This window comes from Diachasma alloeum, unplaced genomic scaffold, assembly GCF_001412515.2.
Source record: "Diachasma alloeum isolate Michigan unplaced genomic scaffold, Dall2.0 Dall_scaffold_00364, whole genome shotgun sequence".
Lineage (NCBI taxonomy): Eukaryota > Metazoa > Arthropoda > Insecta > Hymenoptera > Braconidae > Diachasma > Diachasma alloeum.
The window spans coordinates 93,768-115,264 of NW_021680503.1; the positions used below are offsets into that span (position 1 = coordinate 93,768).

Sequence of the window (21,497 nt, forward strand, 5' to 3'; positions counted from 1 at the left end):
TGTGCATATTAACTCCAAATTTTTGCTGCAAATTTGAAGCAAATTTAGGTGATAACTTGATGGGTTATCACCTGCATGTGTCGTTCTTATGACGCCAAACTGACGACAAATTATTTACAATCTTGCGGCAGAAAAAAAATTAAACTTGCTGGTAAATATCAGTGGATCGGAAAGTTTTGCTATCTGGGTACGAGGTGAGACTCTCGTGGTTTATCACCCTTGTGAGGTATAATCATCGCGAAGCTTCACGGTTTACGATAAAAGGTAACGTCGGCTGGTTTTTTACATTTTTTACATTTATTACGTAAATTACACGTTTTTTACAATGTCATGTAAAAAACTACGGTCATCGACAGATGCCCAAGGCTAACGATGGCGATCCGTCGGCGGCTTATAATAACTCGAGAACTCGATGCAAATCAAATCTTCATTCGAAGTGGTGAAAGTGTTAGCAACAATATAATTAATAGAATAAACTGTCAAAATCTCCGAATGTCTCTTCAACAAAGGAAATTTTTCTTTGTTCATGAGATTATAATCTCTCGAAAATCGAGGAATTGAAGAGATTTTTCCTATTTACTAACGATGAAAGAAACGTGAATTCTTCAATTGGAAAAAAAAATTTCTGCGTCATATTTTCCATTTTTTCGTGTTTTAAGTTTATGTTTATATCAAAACATTGCCTAATTATTGATCATGAGAGAAAAAACATTGTATTTCTAAATTTATTTAACGCACAAATTATTCTTCACTTCCTATATTTTAATTTTTTCATGCTTATCATATACAAAAATTATCATTCTTGCTTCTCAAATTTTCATACATGAATTCTAATCTCTACGAAATTTATGAAAATTCTTCGGTTTCCCAAGTAATTCGAGAAAAATCTTTGAAGATCTACGTATCTGGAAAAATGTGAAACTTTTCGAAGAATTCAAGGAAATTTTTTCAGAGCAACAAATGTTTAAAAAATAATAATGCTTTGCAAAATGTAATTTGAATTACGCTGAATATTCATAATTTTTTTCAAATTTTTCTCACCCAATTTAATTTCCGCATCTAAGAGAGATGACAAAATTTTTGTAATGACCTTTTTTATCGAGTGAATTGAGTGCTACAGAGAAGGTTCAGTCAAAAATTTTGCCATCTCCCTTAGATTCTGAGCTATTCATTGAAAACTGGTAAATAGTCAAAATCGATTTGAACCGTTTTACCATTTCGTTACTGAATTAATAAATTTGGTGATTGAAAATTGTTGAATCTACAGTGTGGTCTGTACCAAACTGTAAAAGATACTTGGACCCCAATGATCGTAATCACTTCAAGTGGTGACATTGTTCCTCTATTCAAGCCCATGACAATGATCTTCAGTTGCTAGGCAACGAAATCGAAAACATAGCGACGCTCTCCCCCGTACGGAATCCACCCTGAACCCTTGATTATTTACGGCGTATCTACAACGATGACAATTATTAATTCCAATCAATCATGATTTTGAAGTATCTCGGGACAGTGTTGTCCTCCAGTGATAGTGAGAATCGCGTGGTGGCTCTCGCCTGGTCACCAAATAATCTTAAACTAGCTGTCGCTTTGTCAGACCGTTCAATTTACTTGTTCGATGAGAATGGCAACAGAAAGGATCGGTTTTCGACGAAACCTGTGGACTCAAAGGTAATTATTCTTTTATTACCCACGTAAATCATCCATTTATTCAAGAGTCTCGAAAATGAGTGGTCAGAACAATTCATTCAAACAATTTATTCCAATAATTTTGTCAATTCAGTTTGGAAAGAAGAGTTATGTCGTGAAGACGATAACTTTCTCCTCGGACTCGACGAAAATTGCTGTTGGTCAGAGTGACAACATCATCTACGTGTATAAAATCGGGGAGGACTGGTAAATATATAAAAATGCAGATTTAAATATCGACTATTCAGGTGGAAAAGCTTGATCTGTCAATTTTCCACATCTTTATAAGAATTAAATTCCCTGAACAGCACGCGATTTTATGAAAATATTTGAGAATTTTTTGTTTTCAATTTTTTGTCAGAATCCAATCAAATTCTATCGAATTTTTATTGAAGTTCTATTGAAATTCGTCGGTCCGAATTTCTTAATTTTTGTTGTTTAATTTTTTAATTAGAGGATAAGAAATAAAGTGAAAAAATTGGAAAATTAATGTCGAGGAATTTGTATAGTATTGTATAGAAAGATCAAAGTCGATTGATTTTTTTCTGTAATAAAATTATTTCTATTCAATATTCTCTATTGTATCTGAAGTTCAATATAAGTTTCTAGAATTCGTTAGAAAATTCCATTCAATTTTTAATGAACTCCTTATTAGTTTTTGAAAAATTCCTCAGTCCATCAGCACATTTTTGTTCAAAATACGTACGATAAATATTTCATGTAAAAAAATCGATAGAATTCGATTTTCCTATACAACTTATTTTATTAAAATATTTTCTATAGAAATCCCTCGCATTAACTTTTGAATTTTTTTTCGTTTGATTTTTTGAATGAAAAGAAAAAAGAAATAGACTAGCAACAACTTCGAAGGTTCATTTCGAGGAATTCCTGTAGAAAATGTCTCAATAAAAAGATGAAATTCTACTGATTGAAATCTCGGCCTTTTAACACTTAATTATTAATGAATGAGCCCTGTTTCGAACATTTTTGAATGAAAAATTGATTATTTATATTCCAAACTTGAGATTAAAAGGTTGAAAAAAATTTATGCAAAACCCCTCTTGTAAAAATAATGCCTCTTGAAATATTCTTTCAAAATCGCTCGTCCCCAGACAATTCTCCCACTCCCCCAACTACAGCATCAATTTTTTCCCCAGGGGTGAGAAAAAAGTAATCTGCAACAAATTCGGCCAGAGCAGTGCGGTCACTTGCATGATATGGCCCCCGGAGGGCCCAATAATTGTGGGTCTGGCGGACGGAAAGGTCCGCGTCTCCATTTTAAAAGCCCACAAAGCCCAGACCCTGTACACAGCTGACGCGATGACAATCGCTCTGGCGGCGAACGTCAAAAACACTGCGTTCCTCTCGAGCCACGCGGACGGAAGCATAATCCGTTACTTTCTCAAAAGCGACGGCAACACCGAGCCCTCGGGTCGAGTCGTCACCCACGGGGTGCCAGCTTACGCCCTAGCTTGGGCTCAAGGTCACATTTGCGCCGGCGGATGCGACAAGCGTCTGACCTTCTACGACTCCCACGGAAAAGTCGCCAAAGTCTTCGATTACTCGCGCGATCCCCAGGACAAGGAAATCTCCGTTGCCTGCTGTAGTCCAAGCGGCCAGAGCGTTGCGATCGGGTCTTGGAACAGGATTCGAACCATCGACTGGAGCCCCAGACGCGCCGTCTGGGAGGAGACCAACAGCCGAGAACTCCCAAACTTCTACACCGTGACTGCTCTCTCCTGGCGGCGGGACGGCTCCAGATTGGTCATCGGGGGTCTCACCGGTGCTGTTGAACAATTCGAGACTGTTCTGAAACGCGCGATGGTCAGAGGAAGCCACGAAGTTGCCTACGTCGGCCCCAGTCAAGTCGTCATCCGTTCGCTGAACAGCTCCAGCCGTCCTGTGATCATCAAATCCTCGACGGGAAATGAGATCGAAGACGTCAGGGTGATGGGACGCTCGGACAACCACATCGTCGCAAGGACGAACTCCACTCTTCTCATCAGTGACATCGACCTGAACCTCCTGAGCGAAATCCCTTGGGAGGATAAGCCAGGAAACGAAAAGTTCTTCTTCGAGTATCCGGGGGTCTGTCTGATCTTTTACGCGGGAGAGCTGACCATCGTGGAGTACGGGAAGAACGAGATCCTGGGGTCTGTGAGGACTGAAGCTGTCAACCCTCATGTGGTGTCGGTGAGGATCAACGAGCGTCAGGTGGTGGGGATGCCTGACAACAAGCGGTTGGCTTATCTGCTTGACCCGAAGACAGTCAGGATCATCGACTTCCTGACGGGTGCGACCATCAGCATCATCAGTCATGATGCCAGAGTCGACTGGTTGGAGTTGAGCGAGACTGGCCATCGGTTGCTGTCGAGGGATAAGAAGGGCCGGCTCTGGCTTTGTGACGACAAGGGAGGAAGGACGCTTCTGCTCACTGGTACGGGGTTCGCTTCGTGGGTGCCCGGAAGCGATGTTGCTGTCGCCCAAACTGGGAATAAACTCGCTGTCTGGTACAACGTTGACGCACCGGAGGCTGCAACCCTCATCGCGATCCGAGGGGATGCCATTGACATCGAGAGAGAACCAGGGAAGACAGCTGTTGTCGTAGAAGACTCTGGATCGCGAGTCTTCTACCCGTTGGACGAGGGATTAATTGAATTTGGAACGGCTCTGCATGACAACGACTTCGGGAGAGTTGTCCTCTTCCTTGAAGAACTGGGGGATCGACCTCAGGTGGAAGCCATGTGGGAGAACGTAGCTAGGAACGCGATGGCGGAAAGGAAGTTTCTGGTCGCGGCTCGATGCTATGCAGCTCTGGGAGACGTTGCTTGCTCGAGTTTTCTCAAGGACATCGTGAAAACCGGAGAAAAGTACGCGAAGGAGACTGGCAACGATCCAATGGGCTCTCCAGACTGCTGGGCTAAGCTGGCGATACTCAGTGGAGAGCTGAAGACGGCTGAGGCTATCTACCTCGAGCAGAACGAACTCGATAAAGCGCTCAAGATGTACCAGAAGTACTGGCACTGGGAGGACGCCCTGAACCTCGCAGAGACTCGAGACTGGTCGGGCTTGAAAGAACTCAAGGAGAAGCACTTGGCCTGGCTAGCGAAGAGCGGTCAATCGGCAAGAGCAGCCTCGATAATTGAGAGCGACGATCCCAAGAAATCGGTGAAGCTGTTTCTGGAGGCTGGACGGGCTGGTCGGGCAGGGCGTTTGCTACTGGTGCACGAGGATCTTCTCGACGATCAAGACCTCACGAAGCAGGTGGTCAAGGCTCTCAAGGCGGCAGACCTCATGGAGCTGGCGGGGGAGATCCTGGAGAGGACCAACGACTTCCCAGCGGCGATAAAATGTTACGGAGAAGCTGGGGTGTTCGCGAGAGCCCTCGATCTAGCCAGATCCGTCGAGCCTAATTCTGTTGTCTCTCTCGAGAAGGAATGGGGCCATCATCTGGCGAATGGCGGACACTTCGATGCGGCCATCAATCACTTCATCGAAGCTGGGGAGACTGCATTGGCTCTGAATGCTGCGATCAACGCGAGGCAATGGCGGAAGGCTCTGCAAATCGTCCAAGTCATCGACAGCGATGATCCCCTGATTCAGGAACAGTGTGCAAAGCTCGGGGAGTACTACGCGTCGATGGGAGACGCGAACCTCGCGGAGAACCTCTTCCTCCGGGCGGGGGTTCCCCAGAGAGCGGTGGAAGTCCAGATAAAGTCCAATAATTGGTCTAGAGCGTACGAAGTCGCCATGGAGTACATGAAATCCGAAGAGGCCGTTGATGTCCTCACGGGTCATGCCGAGAGTCTTCAGGAAGCTGGAGACTTCAGATACGCGGAAGCTCTCTTCGTGGCCATTGGTCAGTACGACGCCGCCATTGCGATGTACAGAAGAGCGGGACTGCGGAACGATATGATACGACTAGTCGCCGAACATCGACCGGATCTTCTGAAGACGACTCATGCTTATCTGGCGAGGGAGCTAGAGGCCGCCGGCAAGACCAGAGACGCTGAAGAGCACTTTCTTGGCGCGGAAGACTGGAAGGGAGCAGTTTCTGCTTACAAAAACGCTAACATGTGGGAGGACGCTCTCAGGGTCGCCAAGATGGCCGCGGGGGACAAGGCGGGGCAGCAGGTGGCGCTCATGTGGGCTAGGACGCTAGCTCCCGAACTAAGTGCGAGACTTCTGATGAGGTTGAACTATTTGGACGCTTGTCTCAACATCGCTTGTGAGGCGGGGTTGTTCGAGTGGGCTTTGGAGACTGTCAAGTATGGGAATGCTGACCAGCAGAAGGAAGTTTACTACAGGTACGCGATGGCATTGGAAGACGAGGGGAAGTATCAGGAAGCTGAAAAGGAGTTCATTCGGGCGGGAAAGGCGACTGAGGCTGTGCAGATGTACATTCACACTAGGGATTGGGACGCCGCGGAGGAGGTGGCGCAGTCTGTTGGGCAGGAAGCCGTGGCTCAAGTCCTAGTGGCGAGGGCTTCTGAAGCCGCTGACAACCAGGACTTCGCGTTCGCGGAGTCGTTACTCCTGAGGGCACACAAGCCCGATATCATTGTGGAGCATTACAAGAAGGCGGGGATGTGGTCAGAAGCCATGAGAGTCTGCAGAGAGTACCTGCCCAGTCAGGAAGCTTCGTTGAGGCGTGAGTTATCTCAGAAGAGTTCTGGGATCGAGGGGGTGAACAGCTTGGAGGAAGCTCGACGCTGGTTGGAAGAGGGGGAGGTGCGAACTGCCTTAGACATCCTCATCTTCGATCCACATCCTTCGAGACCCATTCTCACTCAAGCTGCTGACATCCTACTGAACCAAGCTGAACCGGAGACTGCTCTCCAAGTTGGCGGTGATCTGGGTAACAAATTAGTGCTTCTGGGAGAGCACGCACTAGCCGCTCAGGTTTATCTTCAAGCGGACAAACTCAAGGAGGCGATCAATGCGCTGGCTTCTGTTGGCGACTGGGTGAGAGCGAAACGAATTGTTCGGGAACTTGCGCCAGAGTTGGAGTCCTATCTCGAGGACAAGTACAGGGAGAACGCGGGGAGGGATAGTGTGGAGAGGATGTCAGAAGGAAGTGTAGACTCAACCCTGGAAGCCTTAGCGAGAAAGGGTCAGTGGATCCAAGTCTTCGAGGCCGCGAGCTCTCAGAGCCCTGAGCTTCTCCATAAGTACGTGGCCCAGCGGGCGGCTCAGCTGCTGAAATCTGGAACTCCTGAGCAAGCTCTTCATCTTTACAATCAATTTGGAACTCCACCCATCGCGCAGTACCACAATCTTTATTACCATCTGGCCGAGGCGGTGTTGAACTCTCATGATGGGTCTCTGGACGCTCGGTACAATCGACTGTCTCAACTCCGGAGTTTCCTGTTGGGATTGCTGAGGAACATCGAGAGTTCTTCGTCGAATGAAGACAAGTTCGGGAGATTGTTAAGAGCCACCCATTACTCAGCTGTCAAAGCCGCTTGCCGGGGATTCCCCCCGGTGTCTCACCTAGAGATGAAGTGTTCCGTCTCTCTACTGAGATTCTCTGACGTCTTGTTGGCTGATAGATGTTACTACGAAGCCGGGGTTGACTGCAGAAATGCTGGATCTCACAGCGAAGCCTTTGTCTTCCTCAATCACTTCTTGGATCTTGAGGAGTGCATCGAAGAGGGTGACGGGAGTATTCTGGATGTTGATGATCTGAGGATAACGGACTTCCCTCTGGAGGTCCCGCTGCCTGAAGACCTGAGTCTGTCGAGGGAGGAGAGGGAGGAGGTCAGGGAGTGGGTGCTAGCTGTGTCCATGGATCAGAAGGTGGAGCAGGGGCTTCCTGTCGACAACAGGGGGGTTTACATCGGGTCCTTAACGTGCCCTGCGAACGGATCTACTCCGCTGCAAGAGTGCGCGTTGACTGGGTATCCTGTTCGAGGGGCTACGGTTAGGTTCGAGGGGAGCAGTCGAGTTGTTGACAGGGAGGACTGGAATAAGATGCTGAGTGCTGCTAGGCAAGCACCGCAGGACTCTCCTCTCAATGATGTTCTTGCGTTTGTACAGGAGTGGTGTGGCAATTTACCTAGTTATACGTTTTAATTGTTTGTTGTAGAGTAGGGGAATGTTTTGGGAACGTTTGTATTTGTAAGAGGACCATGTCCTGTTGATCATTCGTTTCACCAATCAGGGGGCAAAATTTTCCCGCCAATTCTATTTTCTTGTGGAAGAAGACAAATGTGATACCTCTTCCTGCAAACGTCCGCATACGATGAATAAGGAAGTAGCGAATAAAACCAGTTCAGTTATTGTTGTTTCATGGTTCTATTAAAATTCTAGGAGCATTATTCCTTGAACGAAACATCTCCCCTCAAACATCCCCTCATATTTACATATATTTTCTCTTCATTCAACCCTAATCTTCCAATTCAACTTTATAAACTATAAACAGAAGAGAAAAATATATGATTAGATAGGATCTTCCTGTGGTCATTCCCATCCAGTCGCGATCTATAACAAATTCTTTGTTTGCAGATCGCAAAGTTTTCCCGCCAATTTTACTTCCTTCCAGGTTAGGCACTCGACTCACCTGCGAAAGGTTCCGAGTTGAAATCCCAGTCGGTCACATGATGAAACCAGATAAATTCTTGACGATTAATAAGAAAGTAGAGAATAAAAATAGTCTAATTATTCTTGTTTCATGTTTTTATTAAAACTACGAGCATAATTCCTCGGGCGAAAAATCTCCCCTCAAACATCCACTCATATTTATATATATTCTCTCTTAATTCACCCCCACTTACAATTCAACCTTGCACACTGTAAACAGAAGAGAAAAATACACGATTAGACGGAGTCCTCCAGTGCACTGCCATCCAATCATTCACTCTGAATTCAACATTAGTACATTTCCGCCTAGTATTAAACTATATATATAACATTATGTATATTCTTACTGATTCGCGTGATTTAATACATACACTTCATGAAAACTGATAAATCAGGGGTGATGAACCCCCGATCACTCCATACTTTACATTTATCACTGCCTCCATGTTCGTTACATCGGTGTAATCCTGAAGACCGGTCCGATCCTGAGGAAAAATCTTCGTAAAACCGATCGAGGCTCTGGCTTGAGATCGAAACACATGACTTCGCAGAGTAATGAGTAACAATTAGCCGCATGAACGGCGAATCTGTTGTCACACATTTTAAGAATCCTATTGAGCAGAAGAAGGAGAATAGGTGTCCAGGCGTCTCTATGAGCTTCATTAGAAAGTGCCAGAAAGTACTCCAAAGCCTCCCTCGAGGTCTCCACGAGATGCGACTCCACAGTCGACCAATTGGCCCGATGGGACTCGTCATTGTACATTTTGAATAGAATCCTGAGGGCGCAAGCCAGCGACTGCGTCTCCTGCTTAAGCAAATTGGGTTTGGCAGTCCCCCTGAATCCTGCTTTCCAGAGCACATTCCTCTGTTCATTATTGACATTGAAGCTCTTGGCGAAACGATGAGACCTGAGTAGGCACTCAACAAGCTGAATCAGGTGTATGGTGTTGAGGGCGGAATACATGCCCTGCTCCTCCTTCTGCTCACTGCCAGACCCATCCAGTCCAGAATCACTGGACCTCCCGTTGAGCATGTCAGCTTGGGCCAGCGCCAGATTCTCCTGGTCCTCTTTTCTGGACGTCGCCGGGTAAAACACGATGTTATCAATCGTCTGGATCAACTCCAGCTGAACCACACACTTGATCAACAGCGCGGAGAAGATCCTGTTGCTCCCCACGTCCGAATTGCTGCTCGTCAAACTCTGAGTGCTGTTGCTCCTCTTCAGAATCCCCACGTGATTCTCATTCTCCCCAGTAATCACGTCGAGATCTGACTCCCTGTTGATGGAGGGGGGCTTCCAGGTGAGCAGAACTCCAGGCAAAGTGCTCTCGAAGATGTCTAGAATGCACCTTGTCGTCTTCGTCCAGGTGTCCTCGTCGAATTTAATGCCATTACTGATGACGAGATTCTCGAGACAATTCGTCCCTGATCTCGCCAACTGCTCGTTGTCCTGTTGCACGCACCAGAGGAGTTGGGAATACAGTTGGGCCAGGAGCAGGGGCCCCAGGACGTCGTAGAACTGCGAAAAAACGTCTACTATGGCGTAGAGTGCGTGGTTGCAGGTGGTCGTCATCCACTCAGCCTTCTCTGTGTGCTGTTCAGGCAGCTTCATGTTATCGAAAATCCTGAAGAGGACCTGGAACAAGTCCTTCCACCAGTGAGGCTTGAAGGAGCTCCCGTGAGTCTTCACCACGTCGAAAAGCACAGTCAGGGCTCTTGTTCTCACGTCCAGTTTACACCTGCTGACAACACAGGACAGCTCGAAGAGGAGGGGAAACCAACCCCTGACCCAGGCTCTGTCCTCCTCCGACACCATTCCATTCTCATCCATCATTCCCTCAGCGAACATCTGGGGGTTGGCGTCGATGTACGAGGCACTCGTGCGAATCAGTCTTATCGCTTCCATACTTGTGTCCGGAAATGACGAATTGCAAGCGAACTCGCTCAGGCACTTGACAGCGTCTTGAAAGGAATCCACCATGATACTGAAGTCTTCGGCGTAGAGCTCGTTGATTATCTTTCCGGTCATTGAGAAGGCTAGGGCGACGACGGACTCGTCTCGGTCACTCGCGGCGTGGTGGAACACGCTGAAAATGTTCTTCCAGCCTGATCTTATGTTCGGCGCTTGCGAGTGGACGATCTGGGCTACACATCTTACTACCATGTCTCGGATGATTGGAGATCTGTTCTTCTTCATTATGTGCTCGAAGGGCCGCAGGAACTCTTTTTGAAACCTGAAGTTTGAAATAGGAAATTAGGGGAATTTTAGGAATTGTCAGTAGTTGTTTGAGCTCGTTATTTGGGCGGATCATCGTCTATCTAGGTAGAAACTGACGGTTATTTTTGTCTTCGAATAGTTTTTTGGTCTTTTTCTGTCGTTTAGTTTCGAGGATTTTCTGGGGTATAGAATTGTCTGCATTATTTGTTATGAATTTTATGAGGTTTCAATCACAGACGAACAATCATTTAAAATTTTTCATTTCATAAAATGATTCATTAGGGTTTTTATGTGAACCAAGACTTTTAAAAATTTCAACTTCAGAATTTCGAACGTCTCAATTCGGGATTATAAACTAACTGTCATTTTTGTCTTCGAACAGTTTTTGGATCATTCTAAAAATTTATCTCAATTTGGAACTGTAAGAAATTATTTGAAAAATCGCACAGTATTCTGTATGAGTCAAGTCTTTTAAGCCGCGACTTCCAAGTTTCAACTTGAGAATGTCAAACCTCTCAATCGATATCATACGCCTCAGAATAGATCTTTCTCTTCGGCTGATCCTTACCTGAAATTCGCGAATTCCCCCTTCTCAATGAACTTCGTGGCAAGCTGTCTGAGAGAGTCCACAGCGAAGAAGGCGATATTCTGTCTGGGGCTGCAGCCGACCCGATCGAAATGGTCGCCCACCACCTGCCATATCCTGGACCACTGCAGCCTGATTCTCCCCATGTTGTAGTAGGATATCTCCACGATCTTCGTCAGGGAGAACATCCTGGGCTGCGTCGGGTGGGACAGCTCCTCCAGGGACACCTGGCAGAGGGCCTTCACGAACTCCACGATGGCGTCGCCATCCAGGCGCGTGGAGCCCGTGAAGATCCTGTCGACTGCCACCACAACACTCTGGGAACTAGTCTCTCCAATGGACTCCTTCACACTGGGGTCCAAGGAGGAGAGGTTCAGGCTGTTGGACTGGTGCGAGTTGTTGTGAGTCAGGCTTGTGAAGTTGTTCAGGGGCGAGGGGAAGTAGGGCTTCGAGGGGGGCCCCAGCAGCTGGGGCCTTATCCCAGTGCCAATCAGCTGGGCCAGCTCCAGCTGAGAGATGCACTTCACCACGTCCAGCCAGGAGCTCCCCAGGTAGTTGCCGTCGGTGTGAGCTATCGTTATCAGGGTCTTTATCGTGTCGATGTTTTTGGCCTTCATCTCGGTGATGGGAGAGTTGGCGGTCAGCAGTGTGAACCTGACGGTAATCAGAGTATATAACTACTCCAACGAATTTTTCGAGGAATACTGAATTAACGCCCGGGTGGATTACCTTTCGAACGCTATCTCGATTGTTTTCCATCTTCATAATGTAAAATATATGACAATTTCCATTGGATTTTACATCACGTAGGAGTCCCTAATAATTATGATTGTACAGTAAAAAAAAGTAGAAAAAAATGAACATTTTCGGAGAGCGTTTTTAATAAACATTAAGAAATAAGTCGGATAGAGAGGAAATTGGGAAGGGATAATTCATCATAGTAACTAACGATCTGGTAGCCATTGACTACTGTGACAAATGACCTAACAGCCATTAGATACATTAAATTATCAATTTGCAATTTCCTCTCTATTGGGTTTTTTTCGCAATATTATTCAAAAACGGTCTTTGAAAATGTTTAGCTTTTTTTCAACGTTTTTTTTATTGTACAATCATAATTTTTGGATGTTTTTCAGGGCTATGGAAAACTGAATAGCAATGGGAGAATAAAGAAAACAATCAAGATTATCTTTCGAACGTTATCTCGATTGTTTTTCCATCTTCATAATGTAAAATATATGACAATTTCCATTGGATTTCACATCACGTAGGAGTGAAGAGAAAAATTATGATTGTACAGTAAAAAAAAGTAGAAAAAAACATTTTCGAAGAGCGTTTTTAATAAAGATTAAGAAATAAGTCTGATAGAGAGGAAATTGTGAACGGATAATTTATCATGGTGACTAACGATCTGACAGCTATTGATTACTGTGGCAAATGACGACCTAACAGCTATTAGATACATCAAATTATTAATTTGCAATTTCCTCTCTATTGGGTTTATTTCCAAATATTATTCAAAAACGCTCTTTGAAAATGTTCAGTTTTTTTTCAACGTTTTTTTTATTGTACAATTGTAATTTTTGGAGACTCCAGGGCTATGTAAAAGTGAATAGCAATTGAAGACCATTTCAGATTATCAAAACGAAGAAAACAATCAAGATCACGTTCGAAAGATAATCCAGACAGGCCTTGATTCATTTATTAAAAAAAGAAATTGAAATCAACAAGAAAATTGAGTCGGACTCAATTAGGTAATGCTAAGGGCTGGCGAAGCTTGATACTTTAACAAATAAGTGCTTCACTACACGTTGAATTTATATGAACACCTCATAATTGGAATTTAAAAAACTGCTTTAGAAGGAAAAGCGTAGAATGGGAGGTCCCGTACATCTACATGATCACACACGTTACCAATAGCTCAAAGAAGGTTAAATTCATTTATAGCAGCCAGTTTCCGACACATTATACGTCGAAATACTTCAAGATCACACATAAAAACTTAATATTTAGCTATCAGTATCTCGGGAAAATTGGAGTTGCTATATTAGCTAATTACCAACCTGGCTAGGGCCTGGACGTAGGCGTCTCGCTCCAGGGACATGTGGAATATGCAGGCGATGCGGATCGCACATCTGATGCCGTCCAGGCAGAGGGAGGCGATCTCCGGGTCGTCACAGTCCTGGAGGCCCACGCTGAACGCTGCCAAGAAGGGGGTCCACGCGATCTTGAACATTGGACGGACGTGCTCCAGGTGCTTGGCTGTGGTGAACGGCGCCTGCACGTGACTCACTGAGTCCATGAGGTTCTTCGCTGCTGTCGAGATGAGCTCCATCTCCATGTTCCAGAGAAGGCGACGCTTCTTCTCACTGGAGATCACTGAATCATCATGATTTTAATCATTTCATCAATCTTCCGTCAAAAGTACACTTTCTAATTTTTTTTTTTCGTATTTTTAAAATGTTTTCTAACGGTTTAATATCGAGATTCAAATTTCTATTGTCCTTAATAGGAAATTTCCAATAGAAACTATTTTATAGACAAAATCTAGCATTTTGGTTTCTATTCAAATTTTTCTATTGAGACATTTTTGATAGGAACTCTTCTACATAAATTTTCTATCTTTTTCTTCCTTTCTCTTAAAAAAATCAAAATGGAAAATTGGAGCTGAGAATTTCTATAGAATATATTTCAATGGAATATAAAATAATGAATAAAACGAACAGATGAGATGCGGAATTTTCCTATAGACTCAGCCATAAATTAATGAAAACCTCAATGAAAATCCAACAAAATTTTCTAGCCAATTCACAAAATTTTTCTGTGAATTTTTGTCGTATGTGTTTAGCAGATGTTTAACACAAAAATATTAAGTTTTACCTTGCTTCCCTGGCCTGTTGGGATGCGACTTCATCTTGATCTCATTCCCAGCGATCTCGTCGTAAATTTTAGAGAGATACTCCTCGGGTAGATCCTCATTATCACTAATCCGTCGATTCAATTTGATATACTGCTCTTTGGTCATTTTATTCTTGACCTGCGGCGAATGGAGATCAGTCGTCAGCATTATTATCGAAAAACCTAGGACGTAAGCGGTGTCTGCACTGGTAAACAAGCCATTGCTAGGAAATCGAAAAAGGCAGGGTTAATCAAATTTCTCAAGCTTGAAGAAAACATCTCGAAATCCACTGAAATTTCACGGAATTTTGTTACTGAAAATTCACAACTCGATGAAAAAATCAATGAAAACGGTCAATTTTAGTAAATTATTCCATGAGAATAGATAAAAACCAGCAAAGTTCAGATAAACACATTTTTGAATTTTTCTAACGACTGAAAATGCTGTTGAAAATTCAAATAAGTTGGAGAATTCTCTTTTTGCTGCTAAAAAATTTGAAATTTCTTTGAATTTCCAGTAAAGTATGAAAATCCCATTCAATCTCTCTCTCCCTCCCTCTCTGAAATTCAAATCAAGGCCCAGTGAATTATCTTTCGAACGTGATCTTGGTTGTTTTTTTTATTTTGATAATCTGAAATGATCTCCAATTGCTCTTCAGTTTTGCATAGCCCTGGAGTCTCCAAAAATTACATTTTCAGAGAGCGTTTTAAAATAATATTGGGAAATTAATAATTTGATGTATCTAATGTCTGTTAGTTCGTCGTTTGTCACAGTAGTCGATGGCTGTCAGACCGTTACTTACCATAATAAATTATCCATTCCCAATTTCCTCTCTTTCGGACTTATTTCCTAATCTTTACTAAAATCGCTCTTTGACAAAATTCAGTATTTTTTATACTTTTTTTGATTGTACAATCATAATTTTTAGGGACTCCCGCATGATGTGAAATCCAATGTAAATTACTATAATATATATTTTCCATTACGAAGATGGAAAAACAGTCGAGATAACGTTCGAAAGATGATCCCCCCGGGCCTTAATTTCCAAAACCCCATCAACTCACTTTGGATTGCACTCGCAGTACCGACTGGCGAACTTCTCCATGAGCCTATCAATCTTCTGCGCCTCCCCAGGCAGCCTGAAGCCCTCCAAAAAATACCTGAGCGCCGACACCAAATCCCTATTAACAAAGTCCATCTGGTCTATGTAATTATACATGACCTGATTGTGATTATGATCCCCCAGAAAGTCCCCAATGGCGGTTTTATCGAGTCTCTCATCGACATGGAGAAACCTCGCGACATCCTCAGCAGAGGCCCCGAGCAGTCCCTGCTCCTGTAGATACTGAATCCCTTTGCTGGGCTTTCTGTTGAATATCTCGATGCCGGCCTCCCACACCTCCTTCTGCTGCTTCTGCACCTCGAACTGCTCTGGCGAGTCCGACACCTCCTTATTCCCTACAAGACTAGAATTCGCTGATGACAGACTGCCAGCACTGCCATAACGAGGCAACGAGTTGAGAGGTGGATCGGGTGGTTCAGTGGGCATTTGCTGGTCCACTGGGGTGCCAGGGTTGATGTAGAGATCCCTGCTCCACTCCACCATGCACTTGAGAATGGAAACTAGACACTCGAGCCCTCTGATCCTCATCGACTTCTCCTGATTGGGGGAGGCACCGAGCTCCAGTGCCTGACGACCCTGCGCTATTTTCGACAGATCGTTGACAAGTCTCTCGAATAAATTCGCTGCTGACAGGTCGCAGTCGTAGTTAACGTAGATGTCCACGACACTCTGGGCATCGGCGCAAATCCTCGTCAGGGCGTGAATCACCATCCACTTGTGTTCGAACGAACTGCTGGACGTCTCCAGGATGTTCATAAAGATCTCCTTGAAGAACACCTCGATCTGCATCTTCAGGTGGACCTTAAATCGAGCCAGCAGGGCTAGGAACAGTGCCAGCGACAGCTCGAATACTTCGGGAACTGAGGACACTCCATTCTTCGATAACGCGACGCACAAGTACTGTTTAATCGCTATTACGAACATCTCGTTGGACCTCAGGACTGGCCCGGCATTCTGGAGGATGCCCAGGAGCAGCTGCAGGGACAGGATCTTGGACCTCAGCTCGTGGGATTTGGGATCTGGGGTGCCGTCAGGCAGAGGCTTCATCGAGAGCTTGCACAGGGCTCTGAAGACTAAAAAGGCGTCCTTCTGAAGGACATGACTGAACTTTGCTGTCACCATATTGTCGGCCTCGGTTGTCGTCTCGTCGGTGTTGTCGTCGGTTTGGACTTGGTCGGGGTTGGTGTCCTCCAGGGGCGAGGGCGCTGGCGGGTCTTCAGGTACGACGGTGGCTATTACCTCATCGAGGATGCTGGCGACGATTTGGGAGGACTCGAAGGAGGATTCGGGGGGATCCCCTGGGGTCTCGTCCAGGTCCACTCGGGTTACTGGGGTCTCTGGGGGCTGGGGACACTGAGAACAGATTTTTTTCGTGAGGGGCTTCCATGGCCACATTGGTGAGAAGCTGGGTGTGAAATTTATGGGAGACTTCGATATTTAAATTGCATTATAGTTTGAGGGGTATTCCAAGGTATTGGATTATTGAAAATTATTAAAAATCAGTTTAAAAAATTAGAAAGTCTATATTTGGAGGAAGATTGATGAGATAATTTAAAAATTGCAATTTTTGAAAATTACCAGCATTTTTTATAAATAATTTATAAACAATCAATTTTTTACCAAATTTTCCATTCTTTCAAAAAAATTATTCGTAGCCAGAATTTTAACAGAAATCTATTTCATGTCTAAAAAATCAGGTTTACGAAAGTTTAAACAATTTCAACTATTCATGAATAATAATTGCGTGCTAAGTGTAATTTGAATGAGGCTGAATATCCATGGTTTTTTTTTAATTTTAATTAATTGGAATTTGCAATGCTCCCAAAGGAACCTTTTATGTAAATTCAATAATATTTATTTGAATCCAATTTAATGGAAATTGAGGTTTTATTCACATTAAGGATATTCGACACCCTTTTAGCCAAAATTGACGTTGTTTTCATTTTTCTAGCAAATTATCGATGGGAGTGACATGAAAAAATATAACGATTTTGTGGTTTGTCATTCTTTAATGGCTCACGAAGTTGCGTAGTGGTGCGATAATTTTCATGCGTTTTTTCTACAGTTTTGTGATTCTTTTTAAAAGTTTAGAGAAAACGCAGGAAAATGTTCGCACCACCTTAAAATTTCGTCAGTCATTAAATAATGACAAAACGCAAAAACGTTATATTTTTTCACGTCAATTCCATCATAAGTTTGCCAGAAAAATTAAAAAAACGTGAATTTTGGCAGAAAGGGTGTAGAACATCCTTAAGTGAATAGTTCTCTAAAAATATAAACACATGTTAATTAGAAATGTTTAGCTAGGGAAGAGAATGAGTTAATTAACACGTAATAATTTTTCTTCACAACATAAAACGCTTATTTAATTCGAATGCTTTATTCATTCTTCACTAAAAAAGAAATGATTCATTTTTCTCACGCAGTTTAATTAACAAATTTGATGCTTGAAAACGGTTGAATCTATAGTGTGGTCTGTACCAAACTGTAAAAGATACTTGGATATTATTAATAATTCATAATTTTATAGAGAAATAAAAAAAAATGGTAAATTTTCAGGAAATTGATAAAATTCTGATGAATGCATTCTTCAAATTTCAATTAATTGAAATTTCAGCGTAATATGGCCCAGAATATTCATGTTGGACTGAAAATTCAACTAAATTGAAGAATTTTCGTTTTCCTGCTGCTCAATAATGAGGAATTTCATTGAATTCAAATGCTGGATCCATTATTCATTTCAAAAAATTGATAATTTTTCATTCAAAACCTCAAGACTTGAAAAATTGCATTGGGACTCTCAATTCCCCCAAAATATTCCCCAATTTAAAAAAAAAACAGCTTTAAGGCAATGAATTAAATCACGAAAATTAGTGTAAGATAAAATCTTCTCTATAAATAACTTCAGCAGAAGAATGAGGAAAAGCCCCAAAAATAATGCGTTAATATCTCACCGTATTCTCTCCAATCCTCGCATCGTCCTCAGCCTGCGTCTCCATTCGCGCAAAAATAACATTAATCATCTGCGTCAACGTAGCCCTAGCTGTCGTCTGATTAACAAGATTCCTCGACGCCAAATAAACGTTATACACAGTGCGTATCGTCAATAAAACAGTCCCTTCATGTACTTCGACATGTTGACTAGTCATCACAGTTAAAAGTGCCTTGATTATCTGCAACTGGACCCCCTCATCTGTCTGGGGGCCCATGAAGCAGGTGCATATCGTCTCCACTATCCTCACGATCAGCAGTTTGTTGGGCTCTGTTGAGTCTGGAACGTTGCCAGTCAGGTGGCCATATGCTATCAACTTCTGCAGGCAGTCCAGGGCTGTCACCACTATTCGGGGGGATTTGCTCTGACATGCTAGCTCGAAGGGGAGAAAGTATTTCTCTGCTGATATTACGTTTGAGTCGTTCTTCGGCTGGGGCAGGGCGTTTGATATCGCCTCCTCGCCTTGCACGTTTGGCACCTCTTTTATCTCCTTTCGAAGGTCGTCTGAAATTGAAGGATTTGAATTTTTAGTCTTCTATTGGAATTGCAAACAGGGAAATCAATCTGAAGTAACGAATTTTTCAAATGCACCAGAAATATATTTTATTTCAATTAAATAATACTCTTTTTAATCAAATAAGTGGGTTCATTTGATCGAAATTTATATTTTGTTCGCATCAAGGTAATAGTTTTTCAAAAATATAAACAAATGTTAATTAGAAATTATTAGATAGGGAAGAGTAAGGGAGAATAATTTTTTTTTTATAAAATAAATCGTTCATTGGATTTTTATAGTATTTAGAATGAATGTATGAGGAGAAATTGAAGGATTAGAATTTTTAGGCTCTTGGATTGAACAGTTATCAAGGGATAGAGTGAAATGAATTTTAGGGAATGGAGCCAAAGGGGGAAATCAATCTGAAGTAACGATTTTTTCAAATGCACACAGAAACGCATTTTATTTAAATTAAGTAATCTTTATTTTAATCGAATAAATGGGTCATTTGATCGAAATTTATGTTTTGTTTACGTCGAGTCAATAGTTTTCTAAAAATATAAACAAATGTTTCTTAGAAATGATTAGATAGGGAAGACAATGAGTTAATTAAAATATAATAACTTATTTGATAAAATAAATCGTTTAATTGATTTTAATACAATTTGGAATGAATGAATGAGGGGAAATTAAAGTATGAGAGTTTTAAGGGTCTTGTATTGAATAGTAATTGAAGGATGCACTAAAATAAATTTTAGGGAATCAAATTAAACGAGGAAATCAATCTAAAGAAACGAATTTTTCAAATCCACCAAAGAAACATTTGAATTGAATTCAATAAACTTAATTTTTTTTAATTAATGAGTTTCTTTCATGGAAATGTAGGTTTTATTCACATCAAGTGAATCATTTTTATAAAAATATAAACAAATATTAATTAGAAATGTTTATACAGGGAAGAGAATGAGTGAATTAAAACGTAATATTTGTTTAAATAAAATAAAATGTTTATTTAATTCAAATCGGTCGATCATTATCAATTTAAAAAAATGTCTTGAAGAGGTGCATTCAAATAATTTAATGAGAACCAAGTTATATTAATTACAAAATTATTGGGACGAGTCACAGGTATTGAACATCATTCCTAGATCAGCCTTCCTCTATTATAAACATTAACTCATTATTTTTTAAAATTATATTTTGAATGATTGAAACGTCTGATCAACTGATCTTCATTAACATTGTCTCATTACTCAACGTCTATCGACTATCTCGAACTATTTATTTATTTATTTACTTTCTGGGTAAATTAAAAACAATTCGTTAGTCTTTTGGGGAGGTTTACGGGGATTTTGCAGAGTTATTGGACATCTGTGAGGACTCACCTAGTGCTGTTTCACATGATTTTCGTAATTGTGACAAGTGGGAACGCTTGACGTCCTTATCGGCTAGTATTTTTTCCAGTGCTCTTACTATAAACATTTCTCTTGTTTTAGAGTTATTTTGCATCGTCAATGATGAAACAGTTGTTTCATGAGATGTTCCGGGTTTGGGGGCCTAAAGGGCCTGTTGTTTTTGTTCAATCGGGGGTTTTGGGAGTGATGAGTCGTATTCGAGGTTAAAAATGTGAAAGTACGTTGACGTAAGCATCTTCAACAATCGGTGGACGTGTTGTTGGAGTATATTTTTTTTGCGGGGGTGCCTTGTCACTCGTTACACGTTTTTTTTCATCGTTTGGCACGATGTTTTGGGAATTTTTGAGACACTTTTGGGGGCCTCCGAGGTGTGGGTAATTTTTGTGTCACTTGGGAGTGTACTGTTGGCACGTTGTACGACGAGGTGGTGGGAGTTTTGGGCTTTACGTAGATCTTCACAAACAGGTAGGGCACATATGGCATGGGGTTGGGGGGATTTGACGTGTTGGACTGCTGGCTAACGCTATCTTGTGGCTGTGGGTGGCGGTGCAGCGAGCGATTTGTGTCATTTATTTATTATGAAATTATTTTGATTTTATAGTATTTTCAAGGATGGCGAACTACATTCACCTTGGTTTTTTGATTTTTTTAAAATTCGGTTTAAATTATGTTTTAAAAAAATTACATTTTCAACATTTCGGAGTTGTGAATAAATTAGAGAAATTGTTTATAATTTTTTGTTACAAATTTTATAATTTCAAAGAAATGATTTTCAGGAAAGCAGATGGATTTTTAAAATAAATTATTCATAAAACAGATTGCAATCTTCAAAAATTATAATTTTTCAATAATTTCATGCATTTTTTAAAATTTGGTTTAAATTAAGTGTTAAATAAATTACATTTTCGACATTTCGCGATTACAGAAATTGTTTACAATTTTTTTTTACAAATTTTTTTATTTCAAAGAAATCATTTTCAGGATAGCAAATGGATTTTAAAAATAAATTATTCATAAAACAGATTGTAATCTTCAAAAATTTCAAAGTTTCCGATTATTTTATGAATTCACTTTTAAGAGTAACTATTTTGTACAATTAAATTTTGCTAGAATCATTTTTTAAACAAATAATGGGAATTGTTTCATATTTAAAAAATTTTATTCATTTCTTTTTAAATTTTTTTCGTTAAAAAAAATGATTTTTGGGAAACAAATTAATTTTTTTAATGAATCATTCATTATTCAAACTGGCTGCGATCTTAAAAAATTAGAATTTTCCAATGATTTCATGAATTTTACTCCAAACATTCCATTTTTTTATAATTACGACTACAAAGCTTCTATTCGTTGGCAAAAATCTAAAATAATATTATAAAAAAATATCTTAATTTTTTTATTCGGAATTCAAGATGATTTTGCTCTCTGAAGGCGCAAAATTATTTTTTTTTTACTCATCAACTCCATTGTTGATACATCTGAATCATCTCCGTTATCGCA

The 21,497-nt window shown here is 41.7% G+C and overlaps 2 protein-coding genes across 2 annotated transcripts; one reads left to right on the forward strand and one right to left on the reverse strand.

Annotated features, from left to right (window-relative positions):
• Positions 1-1,488: 1,488 nt before the first annotated feature.
• Positions 1,489-7,944, forward strand: LOC107041382 (intraflagellar transport protein 172 homolog). The gene is made up of 3 exons (XM_015261909.1): positions 1,489-1,671; positions 1,784-1,896; positions 2,847-7,944. The coding sequence occupies exons 1-3, from the start codon at positions 1,489-1,491 to the stop codon at positions 7,762-7,764; spliced, it is 5,214 nt and encodes a 1,737-aa protein (XP_015117395.1). The 3' UTR covers positions 7,765-7,944.
• A 411-nt stretch (positions 7,945-8,355) lies between these two features.
• On the reverse strand, positions 8,356-20,453 carry LOC107041429 (brefeldin A-inhibited guanine nucleotide-exchange protein 2). The gene is made up of 7 exons (XM_015261999.2): positions 19,971-20,453; positions 18,052-18,593; positions 15,039-16,450; positions 13,956-14,197; positions 13,139-13,454; positions 11,058-11,729; positions 8,356-10,505 (listed from the first exon to the last, which is right to left on the reverse strand). Exons 1-7 carry the CDS (start codon positions 20,092-20,094, stop codon positions 8,723-8,725), a joined length of 5,091 nt encoding a protein of 1,696 aa, XP_015117485.1. The 5' UTR covers positions 20,095-20,453; the 3' UTR covers positions 8,356-8,722.
• Positions 20,454-21,497: the final 1,044 nt, after the last annotated feature.